Genomic DNA, 21137 nt, shown 5'->3' with positions numbered 1-21137 from the left:
CAGAAAATTAATCGACATTGGAAATGTGATTTGTTTGGGGACGTTATGATGTAGCATGAATTAGCACCATGGAACGTTATACTGCTTCTGTCCTTAGTCTAGAGTATGTCTGGTAATACAAAAATAATTATGGAATGCTTTCTTTTGGTAGAGTGCATGTTTTTGTTTTAATGCATGTTTGTAGTTGATGATTAAATGGCTTATCTTTAGCTCTGTTTTTTTTTTTTAAGTTCAGTTGGATTACTGTCACTAAAGCAAAATTATTGTTTGTTTCTAGTGCAGCGTTTAACTGTCAAAAAATCAACAGACAATTTATTCCCAGAGCAGAAGTCTTCCCTGAATTATTTGAGGCAGAAGAAAGAACGACCTCATATGTTAAATTTGAGTGGTACTGATTCATCAGGAGTACTTAGGCCAAGGCAAAACCGATTAGACAGTCCACTTAGCAATCGTTATGCAGGAGACTGGAGCAGCTGTGGGGAAAACTACTTTTTAAATACAAAAGAAAATTTAAATGATGTGGATTATGAAGATGTCCCTTCAGAAGATAGAGAAATCGGAGAAAATTATAGCAAAATGGATGGGCCAGAAGTAATGATTGAACAGCCAATTCCCATGTCCAAAGAGTGTACATTTCAGACATATTTGACAATGCAGACAATTGAGTCTCCAGTGGATCGAAAAAACAATCTCAAAGATCTACAAGAAAGTATTGATATTTTGATTGGAAATCTGGAACGTGAGCTCAACAAAAACAAGCTTAATATGAGTTTTTGAGATTGAGGGTTTTTTTTTTTTTGTAATATCTTAAAGTTTCAAATCTGTTTTTGTTTTATTTTCTTATACCACCCACAGCGATGTTTTCATTTTTTTTACTCTTGAAATCTTTAATTAATTTCTAATAAGTTTATCTGATTCAATTAAAAACACTATTCATTAATATAATTTTTACTTATCTCACTAGAAAACTTTTCTGGGGATCAATAAAACTTGGACTTCTTGGGATATTTTACTACATCTTGCCAACTCTATGGAGATAACTTTCAAATGCACTTAAGAAGGTTCACATAAGTTATTAGCCCCTCAAGGTTTTTCTGCGTTATGGGAACCACTCTTCTGTAGCTGAGACAGATGTCCCTTTTTTTTTGTTTTTGAGACAGAGCCTCACTCTGTCGCCCAGGCTGGAGTGCACTGGTGCGTTCTCAGCTCACTGCAACCTCCACCTCCCCAGTTCAAGTGATTCTCCTGCCACAGCCTTCCGAGTAGCTGTGATGACAGGCACCCGCCACCATGCCCAGCTAATTATTGTATTTTTAGTAAAGACGGGGTTTCACTATGTTGGCCAGGCTGGTCTCAAACTCCTGACCTCAGATGATCCGCCCACCTTGGCCTCCCAAAGTGCTGGGATTACAGGCGCGAGCCACTGTGCCTGGCCTCTAGATGTTCTTTTAGAGGAACATCACAGCTGCTCAGTCTGATTTGCAGCACTGGTCTTAGTACACTGCAACATCCTTTGGTCAAATTTTATTTGTAATGCAAATGCTGCTATAAGAAAATCTTTTTATAAATAAAAGTGAAATTATACAAGTATTAATGTTTTCTGTATTAACAGTAATTATTTAAGCTTATAAAAATTAAATATTTTTATAATCCTGAAACTATGTATATATTTATAAATGCATATATGTATAGATATCAGGATGGGGAAGGAGTTATTGTAGAATCACATGTATTTTTAAAGTATATATGTCATGAGGCCAAAATTATTATCTTAAAGTATTTTTTTCAGGGAAAGAACATTTAAATTAAAGGAGGAATTACATAAAAACACTTGAACAATAATACTCTGGAAGCATCTGAATAGAAATAATAGACTTTCTTTCCTTTATTTACAGAAAGTCACAATGTCCCCTGGGAAAAGTCATCTTTTAAATGTGAAATCCTCTAACTCCTTAATGGATTAAGTACCCAGATTTCTGCACTGGTGACTTAAGATTTAATAAATCTGCCCCTATTCTATGCATTTTTATATTCTGCTTTGTTTTATTTATTTGTAGTAGTACATTTATAACATTGACTTTATAATTACCCCCATTTGTTTCTAAATAGTCTTGCCAGCATATTACATGTTACTGATTTTTTAAAATTAACTTATTTTGGCTAAGTATATATACAATGTTATAGAATCACAGTAATGTTTGAAAATGTAAATTTAGAAGGCTTTTGTATTAAATCAAAATGTATTTTTTTAAACTTCTATATCTACAGAATATGTAATTTTAAAATTATAAATAGACTTTAAGTTACCAACTTTTAAGATATGGCAGCCATTGAAAAACTGACTTCCTGATGTTTTTCTAAATGTTAAAATACTTAAAATATTTCTATGCAATAAATATTGATAAACAGACATTATTTAATTTGAAAACCCATTGTTAAAAAAGATAAATATTTTTATATGAAATTTTCATTTTTTAAAACTTTGTGTTAACAATTCAGAAGAATACCAAGAGAACATATATATTGAGTAAATAGTCAAAGGAAAGTACTCTTGAATGTTTTATAGGAAAGCTGTCTCAGTTTCCTTCCTTTTGTTGCTATATCATGTATGAATTGAATAAGTTGCTCTAGAAATGTAAAAATTTTATTAAAATATTATAATCTTCGTGTTATGCTATTAATTATAATGGTTTTAAGGATCACTTATTTTAATATTCTTTTTAAACAAAGGTGTTAAAATTTTGGACCATCATGTATTATCCATCAATATATGTAAATAACATTTATTTGTCCAAAATTTTCCAGAATCTGAAATACTTTAAGGGCCATGCTTGTATTACTATATTAGTATATTATTTTGGATGAGAATAGTTTTAAAGTTAATCTCTGCCTTCTTAGAGAATTCTATCTTTTTTTGTTGTCTATTCACCAAGTTATAGCTATAAACTGCTTTTATTGACTCTGCTGTACCCAAAGTGTTGGATAAGTTTAGATGTCTTTACTTTAAATGGCATTTTACTTCAAATATTTTTTGAGAGTTTTTATACCTGCTTTTTATAATTTCCTAGGATCTTTCTGTAGTGTCAACTGTTGCTCCTTTCTGAGGCTGCCAGCTTTAATTTTTCTTTTTCTTTTTTTTTCTTTTTTTTAAATAGAGACAAGATCGCAGTATATTGCCCAGGCTGGTCTCAAATTCCTGGGCTCAAGCGATCCACCTGCGTCAGCCTCCCAAAGTGCAAGGATTACAGGCGTGAGCCACTATGCCCAGCCCCTAATGTTTTTTAGGATTAAAAACAATTTTAATTTTAGAGCATGTACCTGAATAAAAATTCTAAACAATTCAGATGGATAGAAAATAAAAGTACAAGTGTTTCTGTCTTCCATCCACACCAATTTCACCTCTTAGAGGTAACAGCATGTTTCTTGCTGCTGTTTCTTATCATTTAAGCCGAATTTGTCGTTCTATGAATGATAAACAGTTTATCTCACTTCATTCCTTCTCACCATTTTTGTTATGTTTTTAGTTCATTTGTTCTCCTTTATAACCGTAGTTAATAATTTTTTTGATCCATTGATTTTAAATATATTTCCCTAACACTGAGGAAATGACCAACCTTGTACGTCCCTTCCATTACTGTTCTTTAGCTCCTAACTTCTCTTAAGTTATACTGTTAATTTATATAATCAGTTTTAATAGATGTATAATGTTTTCCCTTTATACTGTATATTTATTTGTATATTGTATATACTGTATACTGTATATTTATTCTAAACACTGCAAATCAGTAACTAGCAGTCACACTATGCAAAAGTATGCACAGGTAAACCAGGTGATTTATCTCCTTCTATGTATCTACCTTATATCCTTAAGTCTGTGCTGATTTAAGCAGAATGTTTTCACGCATAAAGGCCAAATGGATTCTTTTATAGCCAGCCGTCAACTTCCCCAGATCATGCCATGTGTCATTTGCTACGTAATTGGGTCATGGCTTTTGCATACTTTAATGGTTCCTGGAGTAATTGATTTTATTTCTTTTTTTTAAAAAAAATCTTTCAATAGAGACGGGGTATTGTTATGTTGCCAGGACTGGTCTCAAATTTGTAGGCTCAAGCGATCCTTTCCGCCTCAGCCCCCCAAAGTGCTGGGATTACAGTGTGAGCCACTGCTTCCAGCCTGCTTTTATTTGACAGAAGAAAAACACTTGCTTTACTGTAGCTCTTCTTTTAATCATACTATTGAATTACCAAATTTGTTCAGAGTGCTTTTAGCCCTCATCTTGGAGTTCTGGAACTATATTCTTGTCTTTATTTTTCTTTGACAGAATTGACAGGAAGGAAGAAAGTATGTTCTTCACTCTAACCCCGAGATCATTTTATGCTTCTTAATCAGCCTCATCGAATTTGGACAGTGATTTTTAGCTATCATCTTAGGATGTATTTTCTTTGTACTCCTATTTTTTTTTTTTTTTTTTTGCTGCATTCTTTCTTGAATTTGTCTTTTCTGTTTGCTGAAGTATATTTACGGGTGCCTTTTTTTCCCCCAGAAAGGGTGCATGGGAGAGAAACTAAGAGTCCTTGTGTGTCTGACAAGGCCTTTATTTTTTCCTCACACTTTATTTTTATTGGGCCTGCAGTTCTATGTTCAAACTCATTTTTCTTTATAATTTTGAAGACATTTCACTATTACCTTCAAGCATCCAGTTTTGCAGTAGTCCAGGCTAGAAAGATTCGGACCAGGATAGAAACAATAGAGATGGTGAGATATGGTTGGATTCTGGATATATTTTGAAGCAGGAGCTAAAAGAATCTGCCAGTGGACTATGAAAGGAGTAGGGCCTGAGCAGCTGAATGATGGCGCGCCATCAAATGAGATTGAAATGACTCCCTGTTTTTTCAGTGAGTTCCTTCTATTGGACGTTGGTATTGTTAATATAGTAGTTATTAAAATGTCTTATAATATCCTGTTAACGATTAGTACTAATGCCTCTGTACTTGGTGATGGTGCTCATAGAGTTACTACTAGAATAAGAAGGCCAGGAGACTTCATCTATATCGTTTTATTTATTTATTTTTTTTGAGACGGAGTCTCGCTCTGTCGCCCAGGCTGTAGTGCAGTGGCGCGATCCCGGTTCCTGCAAGCTCCGCCTCCCGGGTTCACGCCATTCTCCTGTCTCAGCCTCCCGAGTAGCTGGGACTACAGGCGCCTGCCACCATGCCCGGCTCATTTTTTGTGTTTTTGTTTTATTTTGTTTTGTTTTTTAGTAGAGACGGGGGTTTCACTGTGTTAGCCAGGATGGTCTCGATCTCCTAACCTCGTGATCTGCCTGCCTTGGCCTCCCTAAGTGCTGGGATTACAGGCGTGAACCACCGCGCCCAGCAAGACTTCATATATATTTAAGTAAAGTCCCACATAATAACTGTCTGGACCCTGTCTCTACTAAAAATACAAAAAATTAGCCAGGCGTGGTGGCGGGCGCCTGTAGTCCCAGCTACTCGGGAGACTGAGGCAGGAGAATGGCGTGAACCCAGGCGGCAGAGGTTGCAGTGAGCCGAGATTGCGCCACTGCACTCCAGCCTGGGCGACAGAGCGAGACTCCGTCTCAAAAAATAAAAAATAAATAACTGTGTGGAAAATTCCAGATTATGTAGCTTTACATGTTATGGACCCTAAAGAAACAGGGTTGTGTACTGGTAGGGTCCCTGAAAAGAATTTAGTTTCCAGACCACAGATTAACTTTGATGGCTAAGATTTTATAAATTAAATATATCAATTTTTAGGTACTTTGGTATGATAAAATTGTATTATGATTAATAATAACAAGTCTTAATCTGAGGCTTACTCAACCTGAGGACTTTGGTACAAAAATGCTCTTTTGCTCTTTTTCCTGACCAATTTTCATTCTGAATGCAATAAGGGTCATATTTGATAAACACTGAAGTGCCACAAGTCAGATTTCTTGATTACATTCTGCCTCAGCCTGAAATGGACTTGCTAACTCAGGCAGAAACTGAATTTATTGAGAAAATAGTGTATCAGAGGGAAGACTGAGGGTGCTGAAAGTCTTTTATATTTCGATCTAAGTGGTGGTTTCATAGGTGTTTACATATCAGGTCGCATACTTAAGATTTGTGCCCTTTATATGTCATACCTCTATTTTTTAATTTTTTTTTTTTTAATGGGCAAGCTTGAGAAATAGACTTGGAAAAGAAACAGAAACTAAGAGAGGCTAGGTCGTCAGAATGACAGCAATCAAGGCCATACCTGGTTACGACACTGCTGTTGCTGTCACTGTCACTAAGCAGCCTCATGTACTCCCCCCTGGAGTTAGTTAGAAAACATCCTCACTCTGCATTACTCCTGATTCACAGTCCCAGACAGAAGCATGAGATTGTACTCCAGCTTCCAGGAGGCAGAGAGGAATTAGCTTGCATCCTTTCTTAGAATTTACATAGTAAGTAGATTCTATGATCGCAGAAGGAGATTTGGATGCTGAGCAGGCAAAACAGTGACAAATATACACAACGCTTTCCTAATTATCTGAACCGTGTTGCTCCAAAATTGGAGTCTTTCTTACCCTGTCCCCCCTGTATATCCCAGCCATCAACAGGTCTAAGTGCTGTGTGTCTTAAACTGCATTGGAGTTTGTCACTGCTAATACCCTAGTCCAAGCCACCATCATCCCTCAATCTCATATTTCCTCTCTGCTATCACTCTCCCCTCTCTACACCCACGATCCAGTCTATTCATGGAAGCTACTATGAAAAAGATAAACTGCATCATTTCCTAGGCCTTCTCCCTTGCTCCCCGGCTCTAGCAACACTGGGGACCCTCATTCCTGTCTGAGGCTCTCTGCTCTTGCCATTGCCCCTGTCTGGAAAGCTCTTTATCCAGATGTTACTTAAGTAGTTCCTTTCTGTCATTCGCTTCTCTGCTCAAATGTCACTTCAAAGAGCCTGCTTATGAACAGCCTGCTCTGAGAATAAGGGGAAGAAGCAGATGGAGATTTCTGTATTTTTTCGTAACAAATGCTATTAATAAATACGGTACTATCTGACTAAACGGCAGATATTTACCACTTTGGTAAATGTTTACATTTAAACCAAATTTAAGAAGAAAAATGTTTAAAAAACTACACCCACATCCATTGTCACTTTTTGTCATATCACCTGGGCTTATTTTCATCAAGGCTTTATCATTATCTGAAATTATCTCATTTATTTATTTGTTTATTCATTTATTGTCTATGTCCACTCCTCTAGAATGTAATCTCCATGGCAGCAGGGACTTTGTATATCTAGTTCATTGCCATATGCCTAGGGACTATAACATAGAAGCTGTTCAATTAATTGTTAATCAATGAATGACTGTAATAAGATACTTGAGAATGGTTGTCTTTTTGTTAGGATCGCAATGTCTACATAATTTTAAAAATATTCACTCCTGAGTAATAAATTATTTGTGGTTAAGAGAGTAATGTTATCTCTTTTTTAAAAATGACTTGTCTTTTTTTTTTATAGTTAAAGTGGTCTTGGGAAAATTAATGACTACAAGTCTGTGGGTGGGTAAATTTGAGGTGATTTTTTGTAGCATTTCTTTGCTGCAGAACACAGTCTAAACAGTTATTTATGTGATATGTATATGAAAATGCACATCTCACCATGACAAAGGAACATCTTTAAGAAATATTTTGTTAAAATGCATCATTTCTTTATAGAAATCCTAAAGAGCAAAATATATCCTCTTAATTTTGACCTAATTTACTTCATATGCACTTTCTCTAGAACTGGAAAAAACTATTTTTCATTTTGTCAAAAGAAAACATTTTCATAAACTTGAATGAACCCTATAAGTAGAACTCTTCCTTATTAGAAAAAATAACAGAGAAACCACTTTGAGGGACAGGCACTACATTTAATGTTTTTATTTTCCTCAATGTCAAGTGTTTGTTTTAAGCAATGAGAAAATGCGTAAACATTGCCCTTGGGTTGGGTTAACTTCATTCTTATTTGTTTCATAAGACCACTTGACATGCTTTTAAGTTATTTGGGTTAATCTGGCTTTTTTGCTTAATGGAGGTATAGATGTAGTAGAAACTTGGTGTTGCCCTCTATATTCTATATACTTTGGAAATTCCACTCTTCAAAATAATTTTCCAAAGAGAGTTTAAAATTCAACTTTAGAAAAGTGCAATACACATTAAATGAAGAAACAGGAAAGCCCCTCACATTCAAGACTTTTGTGTGTGAAAGTTATGAAACAGCATGCCTGCAGCTCACATTTTTTTCACAGCTGCAGATAGTGAACAGTGACCCCTTGTTCTTGACCTTTGTTCAAGAAAGGAGATGCAGGTTGCCAGCCTATTTGCATCTGTTCTTGCCTTTTTTCCCCCTGTGGCCATTGTAAAACCCACTCTTTAACCTAAGAGCAAGTTTGAATCATTAGGTAAGTGAAAACTACTTGTCTAGGCTGGTAGATAAGAAATGTCAGAGCATAAAGTGCCATCTGTCCAAGGTTATAAATCTACATTTGATCTGTACTCTATATCAAATTCACCTATAAAGCCAAGGAAATACACATAAAAGAAGCCATATCGGTGTCTTTTCCCTCAACATTTATGAACACTTTCAACTTTATAGAAAAAGTTGAAAATTTTATGGTGAATACCCATATATCTAGCATCCAGATTCTATAATTTATAAGCTTTTTGTTATATTTGCTTAATCACATATCTATCCATTATTTGTCATATTTTTTGTGCATTTCAAAGTAAGTTGCAGGCATCAGGACATTAGGAAAAGACTAAGTACTATAATCGCAATGTCTACATAATTTTAAAAAGATTCACTCCTGAGTAATAAATTACTTGTGGTTAAGAGAGTAATATTTTATCTCTTTTTTAAAAACGACTTGTCTTTTTTTTATAGTTGAAGTGGTCTTGGGAAAATTAGTGACTATAAGTCAGTGGGTGGGTAAATCAGGACATTTCACAGTAAGTGTCATTTTGGAAGCCAAAAAAAAAAGATTCAATTGTTGGTGAACTTTGTGTGATTATAATTAACCTCTAAAAGATTTGTGGTATTAATTCATCACAAATCTTAGAATTCATCACTGTTAGAAAGAACCAACATTGCTATTAATAGCCTCTAAAAAGTAATGAATATTTTGTATTCATTTGTATACAAGTAATGAATATCTTGTAATTATTATTATTTTTTTTTGAGATGGAGTCCTGTTCTGTCACCCAGGCTGGAGTGTAGTGGTGTGATCTCGGCTCACTGCAACCTCTGCTTCCCGGGTTCAAGCAATTCTCCTGTTTCAGCCTCCTGAGTAGCTGGGATTACAGGCACGTGCCACCACACCCAGCTAATTTTTGTATTTTTAGTAGAGCTGGGGTTTCACCATGTCAGCCAGACTGGTCTTGAACTCCTGACCTTAGGTATATCTTGTAATTCTTACCAAATTACTTTTAGCTATCCTAGACTCCCATCATTCACAGACAACCTGCACAATTTCTACGATATTTAAATACTGTGTGTAATATTACTTTATTTTATCTAAAATTATTTTTTCAATCGAAAAAAATGGAAATGTAAAACTTCACACTGCTGTCATATATGGAAAACGAGTATCACTTGTCATTAACGAGTTAAACAGTTTTTTCTATACACTAAAATGAATTCATAACTATTGAGATAATTAAGGTGTGAGCTCTATGTACAGTTATGTACACCTTAACATGAATACCACACTTTGGGAAATACTGAGTTTAGTCTCTGCTATGGTCTGGGTATAGTTTGTTTGTCCCCACCAAATCTCTTGTCAAAATTTAATCCTCAGTGTGGTGTATTGGGAGGTGAAAGTTGTTTGGGTCATGGAGGCAGATTCCTCATTAATAGATTAATGCCGTCCCTGGGAGGTGGAGTAAGGAGTGAATTCTCACTGTATTCATTCCAATACAGCCAGTTGTTAAAAATAGCCTAGCACTTCCTTGCACACTCTCCCTCCACCACCACCCCTTGCTCGCCATGTGACCTGTGCATACACTGTCTCTCCTTCACCTTCTCCTGGGAATGGAAGCAGCCAGCAGCCCTCACCCAATCTTGAACTTTCTGGCCACCAGAATCATGAGTCAAATAAACCTTTTTCCCTTATAAATTACTTAGGCTCAGGTATTCCTTTATAGCAACACAAAGTGGACTAAGACAATCTCCATCTTTTCTATCACAAATGTTGGGACACAAGAAAAGTCAAAGCTGCATTGAAAGTTGAACACACAGATAACACCAGTCTGTTTTCTTTTTAAGGGACAAAGGCACCATGTGCAGGTAAGACACTTGACTAATTCCCACCCAGAGCTGGCGATAGAGAGAGTGAAAGGTCTCCTACAGCAGGGTTGGGGAGGGTCTGTCTGCAGTCTGAGATTGTGTCCCAAATGGGGCCCAATCTTCGTGAACCCTGTAGGCTCCACAGTGGCAGGAACAGAGCCAAAGCCCAATTCTTACAGCCTGCATTTCTGCCTTGAGGACTTCTCAGTGCTGTTTCCCTGACCACATTTTTTTTTTTCATTTTGTTTCCTCTCACACTTTTAACCCTTTCCTACCAGCATATTTGCCCCTGAACTACCAACATAGGGTTGGTAGGAAATCACCAAAAACATATCTTTCCTTCCTAAGATTAGAACCAGGGCATAGGAGCCAGACATAGAGATCAAAATACCAAATTTACTTTTGACAAAGGTAAGCTGGAGAATATGGCTTGGGTCTATGGCCAAGTGGGCTTCCTTATATATCCTCTGTGATCTGATCATCCCCACCTAGTCACTGGTGGAGTTAATGAAGAAAGACCTCTCCTGGCATGGGCAGAGCCTGTCAGCACCATAAAAGTATGTATTACTAACAGGCTGGTGTGTGGTGAGAGAATGCAGAAGGCCCCTAGCCAAGCATGCTCAAGTTCTTCTCAATTCACTACTCAGATGAGTCATTCTTTGTGACTTGGGGAACAGTAAATTAGGGGTTTAAAGAGAAGCTGGAAGTGATTCTCTCATACTCTTTTCTCCTAAGAAGTAGCGAAATCCCCTCCCTTTTATGGAAATGGTAACAGCACAGGATGTTATCCTCTAAAAATGACCTCCTATTGCTTCCTCTTAATAAAGGACCAAATGTCACAAGATAAACTTTGGGACCCTTTTGTAAATGGAGCAGGAAGTGGAAATGCTGAACTGCACATAGGCAGTCAAAAAAAACAAAAACAAAAACAAAAAAACACATAAAGATTTTCCAGGTAATCAACTAGGCAATTGCTGCCATGGGGCACCCAGTTAATTTGCAAAGTGGCCAAAGCAGCATATTCTCACCTCTCTTGGTAAATCCTTTCCCCTCAGGCCCCCGTGGCCATGTGTCACCTCTGGCTGCCTTGGGCCTCAGATATCCCAACCAGTCTTGCCTTTCCTTCCTGTGCCCAACAGAATCTGTCTCCTCCTTCTCTACCTCCAGGGAAATCTTGCCTTCCATTTGGTTTTACACTCTTGCCTGGAAGAATGTGGTCTCATCACCTGATTCAAATGCTAAAGTGTTAATGACAGACAGGGTTTATTTGTACTTTATTTTAAAATGGGAGCATATTAAACTATGCCTAAGAAAGTACTGGAAGTACTCCTTAGGTTCTGTTGGTTCTTTCTGCTAACTGTGGGGTCCCTTGATGCTCCTGCTACAGTTGCATGTTATGTTCACTTCTGAAAGACTGTTGGCTTTTGTATTAGCCATCTCAACTTCTCAGGTCTACTTTCAGCCTCAGCCAGTAGGGAACAGTACTTAAGCCATTATCAGCCATATCCTTAATGCATTTAAACAGGGCCTAGGTCACAAGGGGGTTGTTGGGTTCTAACAAATCACCTAGTGGAAATTTTATGAAAGTCAGAATTGCATACGTAAATTTTTTAAATATACATACACATACGAAGGACTAATCAAAACAACTTTGAAAAAGAACAGAGTTGGAGGACCAACATTATCTGATTTTAAGGTGACTTATAAAGTGACAGTACTCAAGATGGTATAGTAATGGCATCAAAATAGACAAATCAATAGAATAATAGTTCAGAAATAGATTCATACATATATGGACAACTGATTTTTGACGAGACAATTCAGCGAAGAAAGAATAATCTTTTCAACAAATGGTGCTGCAACAATAAAATATTTGCATAAAAAAATGCTTTGATCCACATCTGATACCATATGTAAAAATGAACTCAAAATACATCATAGACCTAAATGTAAAGCCTAAAAGTATAAAACTTCTAGAAGAAAACCTTGGATTATGCAGATTTCTCAGATTGGTCACCAAAAACATGATACATAAAAAATTTTTTTTGATAAACTGAACTTCATCAAATTTACAAACTTCTGCCCTTTGAAAGACCCTGTTGAGAGGATAAGAAGATGAACCACATTGGGAGTATATATTTGCATATATCTGATAATGGCTGGCATCTGGGATGTATAAAAAATTCCAAAACCTCAATAATAATTAAAAAAAAACCACTCCCCTTGCTCCCTGCAATGAGCAAAATACATGAACAAACACTTCATGAAAGAGTATATATGAATGGCAAATAAAGACATGAAAATTAACCACTACCATTAGTCATTAGGAAATGCAAATTAAAACCACAAAAAGATACCACCACACAGCAATTAGAATGGCTAAATTTTGAAACAGTGACCCTACTGGCAAGAATGTGGAAGAAATGGGACTCTCATATACTGCAGATGGGAATGTAAAATGGCACAACCACTTTTATTTAGCAATATCTTAAAAAGTCAACATATACATACCACAGGATCCAGACATTCCATTCCTAGATATTTATCCAAAAGAAATGAATGCATATGTCTGTAAGGAAAACTTGTACAGAAATTATCATAGCAGACTAATTTGTAATAGCAAGATACTCATCTGACAAAGGTCTAATATCCAGAATCTACAAGGAATTTAAACAATTTTACAAGAAAAAAACAACCCCATCAAAAAGTGGGCAAAGGATATGAACAGACACTTCTCAAAAGAAGACATTTATGCAGCCAACAGACATGAAAGAAAAGCTCATCATCATCACTTGTCGTCAGAGAAATGCAAATCAAAACCACAATGAGATACCATCTCACGCCAGTTAGAATGGCCATCATTAAAAAGCCAGGAAACAACAAACCCTGGAGAGGATGTGGAGAAATAGGAACACTTTTACACTGTTGGTGGGACTGTAAACTAGTTCAACCATTGTGGAAGACAGTGTAGCAATTCCTCAAGGATCTAGAACCAGAAATACCAGTTGACCCAGCAATTCCATTACTGGGTATATATCCAAAGGATTATAAATCATTCTACTATAAAGACACATGCACGTGTATGTTTATTGCAGCACTATTCACAATAGCAATGACTTGGAACCAATCCAGATGCCCATAGACTGGATAATGTGGCACATATACACCATAGAATACTATGCAGCCATAAAAAAAGGAGGTGTTCATGTCTTTGCAAGGACATGAAGCTGGAAACCATCATTCTGAGCAAACTAACACAGGAATGGAAAACCAAACACTGCATGTTCTCACTCATGAGTGGGAGTTGAACAATGAGAACACATGGACACAGGGAGGGGAACATCACACACCAAGGCCTGCCAGGGGCCTGGGGGCTAAGGGGAGGGATAACATTAGCAGAAATACCTAATGTAGATGACGGGTTGATGGGTGCAGCAAACCACCATGACACGCATATACCTATGTAACAAACCTGCATGTTCTGCACATGTATGCCAGAACTTAAAGTATAATAAGAAAAAGAAAAAGAAAGTGTATTATCTAGATGCATCTACTTAAATTTAATGGTTATTAAATTTATTAAACATACCTACAAAATCTAAGTAAGACATGAATGTAAAAAAAATAAAAGAACACTGCCTCACACTGTAATAGGAAATGACAGCTATTGCTATTAGGAGTATGGCATCTATTAACAGTTTCCAGCAGTAAACACAACCATTATCAAATAACAAAGACCTATTATAAAAATATTCAAGCAACAGAGATCTATTAAAAGTTTTATCTTTGCTTCAAAATAATCTGGAGTGAGGAGTATAGGTTAAAGATTAGCCATGTACCGATCTTTATAAACACTGGGGCTGGTAAAATCCCCTCTTTGCCTTGCACACTTGTCCCTTCTCCCATTCCATCCCTCAGAAGTAAACATAATGAACACATTGATGGCTACACTTCCAGACTTTTCTATACATACAGAGAAATGTGAATGTTGGTACAAATACACATACACAGTTTTACACAAGTGGGGTCATATTGGATATATTGTTTTGCAACTTGATTTTTCCCTTGATAATTTGTAAACTTCCTTTCTTGTTAGAATGAAGAATGTTCCTCATCACAGCTGAAGGGTCCTTGTCTGATGAGCATATTTTGCCATTTTCCTACTGATGGACATGTAGATCCCTTCCGCACATTACAGTTTTGTTCTGGCTAATATTTTCTCTCTCTTTTTTCTATTTCTTTTTTTATCATCTGCTTCATTTTTCATTTATCTATTTTCTCTCTTTAGTACCAGAAGTCAACACTTTTGTCAGCTTCTGGGTTAGCACTCCCCACCCACTGCTTCCTTGAATGCTCTGAAGACCAATGAATTCCTTATTCTATGAGCCTGACCTTTATAGGCCAAAAAAGAGAGAGAGAGAGATAACAATGAAAGTGAATTTCTACTACCGTTATGTTTAAGTCACAGTGCAGGCTGCTTTCGCTTTCCTGAGAAAGTATGTCAAGTATTTTTTAAATTCCTTTTTAAAAATTCTTTTCTTTAAAACCTTGTTTTTTTCTTGTTCTTTCCTCTTTTTTTTTTTCTTTTTCCTTGCCAGCAGAAAGTGAAGGAGGCACACTTTCAAGTTTGCTTTTAATCCACAAACTTAACATTTTTTCTTTTCTGTTTACTAAGTCACACAATTCCCTTGGAGGCAGACCTTTATGTGTCCCTTTATTAATGTTTTGTCCTTTATTTTCCACATAAAGTAATAAACTAATAAGTAAAATCTGTATTATAATTTCTCTCCAACTTTGGAATCTTTTTATGAGGTTGTAGGAGCCTGAATAATCGTCCCAAAGCCATCCATGCCCTAATCCCTGGAACCTGTGAATGTTACCTTATGTGGCAAAAGGATTTGACAGATTTAATTAAGTTAAGGATTTTGAGATGGGGAGATTTTCCTGGATTATCTAGATGGGGCCTAAATGTAGTCACAGGAGTTTTCTGAAAGGGACACAAAGGGAGATTTGACTAAAGAAGAGGAGAAGGCAGTGTGCAGATGGAAGCAGAGATTAGAGTGATGCAGCTACGAGCCAACAAATGCCCACAGCCACGGGAAGCTGGAGGAGGCGAGCAACGGGTTCTCTCTCCATTGGAGCCTCCAGATGGAACTAGCCCTGCTGGTTTCAAACTTCTGGTCTCTAGAACTGTGAGAGAACAAATTTCTCTTGTTTTAAGGTACAGAGTTCATGGTACTCTGTCAGGAAATGAATACAGAGCTCTATTCACAATGTTCTGAAATTAATTTTGCTATTTTTTTCAATTCATTGCTTGTTATTGTTCTTTTTAACTGCTTTTCTTCCCAGTAGTTTGCAGACATCAAAACAAAGTTATATATTTAAAACTGGTGATAAACAATGAGTTTATAATAGCCTTTCATGATATAAGTAGTGGCTTGTTAACTCAACTCACCTGTTTTTTGCCTTCCCCACCGGCACTCTAGCTGCACCAAACTCCTAGGGCCTTGCTTTGATACGGTCCTGAATCTGCAATCCCACTCACTGGAGGTTTCTGCTATTTATAGGTTGTTTTTTTTTTTCACCTTTATCAATTTTAAGACATGTAGCACTTATTTCCTGTTTTCTGTTCTAGGTATTTGAGTACGCAGCTTATTGTGTCTACTGTATTGTATGTATTAAAGGCAAGGATTTACTATACACTATACTTCCTTATCATCTTTCCTGGAACAAAGTAGAAAGAAATAAACCGACTATTTGGGAGGTAATTTCCCAAATAGTGGCCCCAAAGAGATTCATGCCCTAATCCCTGGAACCTGTGAATGTTACCTTATAGAGCAAAAAGGATTTGATAGATTTAATTAAGCTAAGGATATTGAGAGGGGGAGATTGTCCCGGATTATCTAGATGAGCCCTAAATTTAGTCACAAGGATTCTGCTGAAAGAGAGGCAAATGGAGATTTGACTATAGAAAAGGCAGTGTGCAGATGGAAGCGGTTATTGACACATTCTAGGTATAATAACTAATATTTCCCGAGGATCTACTATGTTTCAGACACTGTAATGGGCATTTTATACATTCTGTCTCAGTTTATCCTCACAAGAGCCATGTGAAGTGGTTTTTCCAGTTATCCATTGCTACATAATAAGCCGTCCCAAAACCTAGTGGCTTCAAACGATGACAGCATTGGCCGGGTGCAGTGGCTCACGCTTATAATCCCAGCACTTTGGGAGGCTGGAGGCTGAGGTGGGCAGATAACCTGAGGTCAGGAGTTCAAGACCAGCCTGCCCAACATGGTGAAACCCCGTCTCTACTAAAAAAAAAAAAGAATACAAAAAACACAAAAATTAGCCGGGTGTGGTGGCGGGTGCCTGTAATCCCAGCTACTCAGGAGGCTGAGGCAGGAGAATCACTTGAACCCGGGAGGCAGAGGTTGCAGTGAGCCGAGATCATGCTGCTGCACTCCTGCCTGGGTGACAGAGCAAGGCTCCAGCTCGAAAATAATAATAATAATAATAATATAATAATAATAACAAATGACAGCATTTGCTTTACTCACCAGTGTGCGTTTGGACAGGTCGAGGCAGGGAAAGCTCATCTATGCTCTGCTCTGCGTCAGCTGGGGTAGCTCGAAGGCTCAGGGTTGGAATCATCTGAAGGTTCATTCACTCACATGCCTGGTGGCTGACACTGGCCATGGGCCGAAACCTTATTTGGAGCTGTTGACTGGAACACCTCCATGCGCCCTCTCCGTGAGCTGCCTCACAATGGTGGCTGGGTTCCCAGTTTGAGTGCCCAGTGAGAGACAGCCAGGTGGAAGCTGTCTCACCCTTGATGACCTGGCTTCAGGTGAGATGTAGTGTCATTTCCACAGCATTCTGTTGTTCAAGGCAATCACAAGGTGCCACCCAGTTTCTAGAGGAGGGGAAATGGAGTCTGTCTCTTGATGGGATGTGGCAGAACCGGTGGAATGGGAAATATTGCTCCACTTTTAAGAATTCCTTCTGCTGCGGCAGAAGCTCGTCATGGTCAAATGATTAAAGCTGTAAGTGGCTGAGTGCTCAAAATTCTGACTCCAAAGCCCAGACTATGATTCAGATATTTCTCTTACTATGTGACTTTTAAAGCTATTAATATTACACGATCAATTCCTTTTATAATCTCTAAACAAATTCTTATAAGCACTCTTTATTATTTTTAAACAAAAATTTCTACTGATGCACATAGATGTACGTAGTTTCAGGGTACATACGATCATTTAATACATTTATATAGTTTGTAAAGATTAATCAGTACACGTGGAAGATCCATCACCTTAAATATTTGTCTTTTCTTTATGCCAGAAACATTATTCTCTTCCAGCTATTTTGAAATCTACAATAGATTATTATTGACTATAGTCACACCACTAATCTATTGAACACTAGGTCTTATTTTTTCTATCAAACCATATATTTGTACTCATTAATCAACTTCTCTTCACCCATACCACCCCCTCACCTTCCTGGACTCTGGTAACAACCAATCTATTCTCCATCTTCATGAGATCCACCTTTTTAGCCCCCACAGATGAACTAGAACATGTGATATTTTTCTGTGCTTGTTTTATTTCATTTAATATAACCTCAAGTTCCGTCCATGTTGATGCGAGTGGCAAGATTTCATTCTCTTTTATGGCTAAATAATATTCCACTGAGTGTACCACATGTTCTTTATCCAGTCATCTGTCAATAGGCACTTAGGTTGATTCCATGTTTTGGCTGTTGTGAATAGTGCTGCAATAAACGTGGGAGTGCATGTGTCTCTTTGATATATTGATTTCCTTCCTTTTCAGTATATACCTAGTAGTGGAATTGCTGGATCATAGGGTAGTTCTATTTTTAGTCTTTTGAGGAACCTCCAAACTGTTCTCCACAGCGGTTGTACTAATTTACATTCCCACCAGCAGCATAGTTCTTCTTTCTCTATATCTTGGCCAGCATTCATTATTGCCTGTCTTTTTGATAAAAGCCACATTAACTGGGGTGAAATGATATTTCATTGTGGTTTTGATTTGCATTACTCTGATGATTAGTGATGTTGATCATTTTTTCATATACCTGTTGGATTTGTCATCTTTTGAGAAATGCCTATTCAGACATTTTGCCCATTTTTTAATCTGTTCTTTTGCTATTCAGTAGTTTGAGCTCCTTATATATTCTGGTTATTAATCTTTTGTCAGATTGGTGATTCGCAAATATTTTTTCCCATTCTGTGGGTTGTCTTTTCACTTTGCTGACTGTTTCCTTTGCTGCGTGAAGCTTTTTAGCTTGATGTAATCCCATTTAGTCTATATTTACTTTGGTTGCCTGGAGCACTGTTCATTCTTCCATAGGAGGACTATATATGAATAATTTTTCAAATGTGTATAGATACTGTTATGCTGCATAACATACCAATTCATAGAGCATTTTTGAATTTTTGGTAGCTTTTTATCCAGGGAAAGGGAATAGCATTTTCAAGGAAGCAGAGGTGAGAGGATATAGCATGTGTGGAGAACAACATGGAGTGAAATGGCTAGAGCAGAAGCAGGGGAGAGCAAGGCTGTAAGAGATGAGTTTACAAGCAAGCAGGGCCATGCCACAGGAAGGCAAAGAGATTAGACCCAATCCCCGAGGCAACGAGGAGCCATTGAAACGTTGTAAGCAGGGAAGTGATGGATTTCAGGCCTGATTTTTAAATGACCACTTCGGCTTCAGTGTTGAGAATTTAAAAGCATAGGATTTGGAGTGATAGGTAAATCTCAATTCACCCACTTGCTGCATAATTCGGAATTTGCTTAGAATATTTTATGCTCTTTCAATCTGTAGACACAGGTATTTTCAATTCAGGAAAGGTTTTTTCCTTTTGATGTCTTCGGCTTTTTAATTTACCTGGTGTCTTATTAACAGTGCATAGATTTAAGTTCAAATCCTGGGTTCCAACTGAGAGTTGGGCACACCTGTTCTAGTGAGACGGCGTGCTCTCTAATCTGTCCGGGTTCATCAGGACGGGCTTAGCTAATGGCATAACAAATAAACCTTGAAGTCTCAGTGGTTTAATGTGATAAAGGGTTATCACCTGCTTGTGAAAAGTCTGATACAGAATTAGAAACTTTTCTCTACTTCATAAATTATGGCCTCTGGAACACACAGCAGGGGGACATGAAGTTGGAAGGTTTCATGAGATGAGTTAAAGTCAGGCCTGGAGTGGCTTCCGTCATTTCCACCCACATCCTGTTGGCTAGGATTCAGTCAAAGTCTCCAATCTGACTGCAAAGGAGGCTGGTAAATGCAGAGGTGCACGTGGATATTTGACCAGCACAAATGGTTTCTGCCATCTTCCTCCCCGTCCAGATTTTCTGTTACTCTCAATCAATTAAAATTGAGATTCTCATAATGAACTGATGCAGTTTTTTTATTTCAAATTCTGTCTACAGCATATCATTTCTGAGGACTAGACACCTCACAAGTACTCCCTACTTACAGCCCAGGTGTTTTTCTGGAGTCTGCCCTCTCCTGATGCTAAGGTGCCTGTTAGAGAAATGCAGACAAAATTCCAACAATCTTAAAAAATAAAATGTATGATTAATGGCTACATGGTTCCCTACTCGACATGGATGGGTTGAAAGGAACATACAAAATGTCATCCTGCCTTTTAAACAAGTGGCTTTCATATGACCATGTCTACTACTTTTCCCTTTTTCTAAGTTTCAGAGTTTAAGATCCATATAATTATTGTTTTTATTTTTTATTTTTTTCCTACTCTCATCTGCTGAAAGGACCCACATAATTATTAAACTAAATTAGCTACTAATACATGTAAATTATTTATCTAGTAGGGTAAGAGAATGGATATCTTGGTTAGCTGTTTTTTTAGTAGGTACAAGGTTTCACCATGCTGGCCAGGCTAGTGTTGAACTCCTGACTTCAGGTGATCTGCCTGCCTCGGCCACCCAAAGTGCTGGGATTACAGGCATGAGCCACCAAGCCAGGCCAAGCTGACTGTTAATTAAACACTATCAGGAATTACAATGTAATAAAAATATACTACAATAAATATAATTAACTTCCTTTGATAATTCCAAAGTCACCTCAGAATCCCAAAGCAGTTCAGCATCTATGTAAAATATTTTAATATGTATTTTACATATTTTTTTAAAGCACTTAGACTTTACAAAGTGCTTTCATATGTTTTATCTTATTTAATCTTTATAATTCCATGCAGTGGGATTTATTATCCCCATTTGTTGGATGAAGAAATGAATCAGAAAGGTTATTTACCCAACATTACAAAGCTTGAGACGAGCTGTCTTTATACTGATGACCATCAGTAATCACTGTCCAGTCCTGCAGACATGAATTCTGACATTTGGATGGACCTTGAATTTGGTTCTACACATGATGATAACTCCTTAATAAAAACTTGCTTATTTGTCTTTTGTTGTCATAAATGTTCATCGCAGAACTAGAAAATAATGAAGTTCTAGCTATTGGTTGTTAGGATTCTGGATAATTGGCAGTTTATTCTGTTTTGTTTTGTTTTTGAGACAGTCTCACTCTGTCATCCAGGCTGAAGTGCAATGGCACGATCTCAGCTCACTGCAACCTCTCCCTCTCTGGTTCGAGTGCCCCAGCCTCCTGAGTAGATGGGATTACAGGCACACACCACCACGCCCGGCTAATTTTTTTGTATTTTTAGTAGAGATGGGCCTTTTAATAGAGATGGGCTTTTGCCAAGTTGCCTGGGCTAGTCTTGGGGTTACAGAGGTGAGCAACCATGACTGGCCTCT

General features: G+C 37.4%; 1 protein-coding gene across 5 annotated transcripts in view; it reads left to right on the top strand.

Annotated features, from left to right (window-relative positions):
- The window catches only part of SYDE2 (synapse defective Rho GTPase homolog 2), a 44851-nt gene extending 39802 nt beyond the window's left edge, over positions 1-5049 (top strand). For 4 of the 5 annotated variants that reach the window (XM_063624245.1, XM_063624244.1, XM_063624243.1 and 1 more), the window contains exon 7: positions 278-5049. In XM_063624245.1, coding sequence (XP_063480315.1) covers positions 278-777 — 500 coding nt within the window. In that variant the 3' untranslated portion in view covers positions 778-5049. The remainder of the gene's footprint in view (positions 1-277) is intronic. The other variant, XM_063624246.1, reaches the window with a different exon arrangement.
- Positions 5050-21137: the final 16088 nt, after the last annotated feature.

The sequence above is a fragment of the Symphalangus syndactylus genome, chromosome 12 (assembly GCF_028878055.3).
Source record: "Symphalangus syndactylus isolate Jambi chromosome 12, NHGRI_mSymSyn1-v2.1_pri, whole genome shotgun sequence".
Classification (NCBI taxonomy): domain Eukaryota; kingdom Metazoa; phylum Chordata; class Mammalia; order Primates; family Hylobatidae; genus Symphalangus; species Symphalangus syndactylus.
The sequence above is the reverse complement of the archived record's forward strand: the minus strand, read 5'-3'. Positions and strand labels throughout refer to the sequence as shown.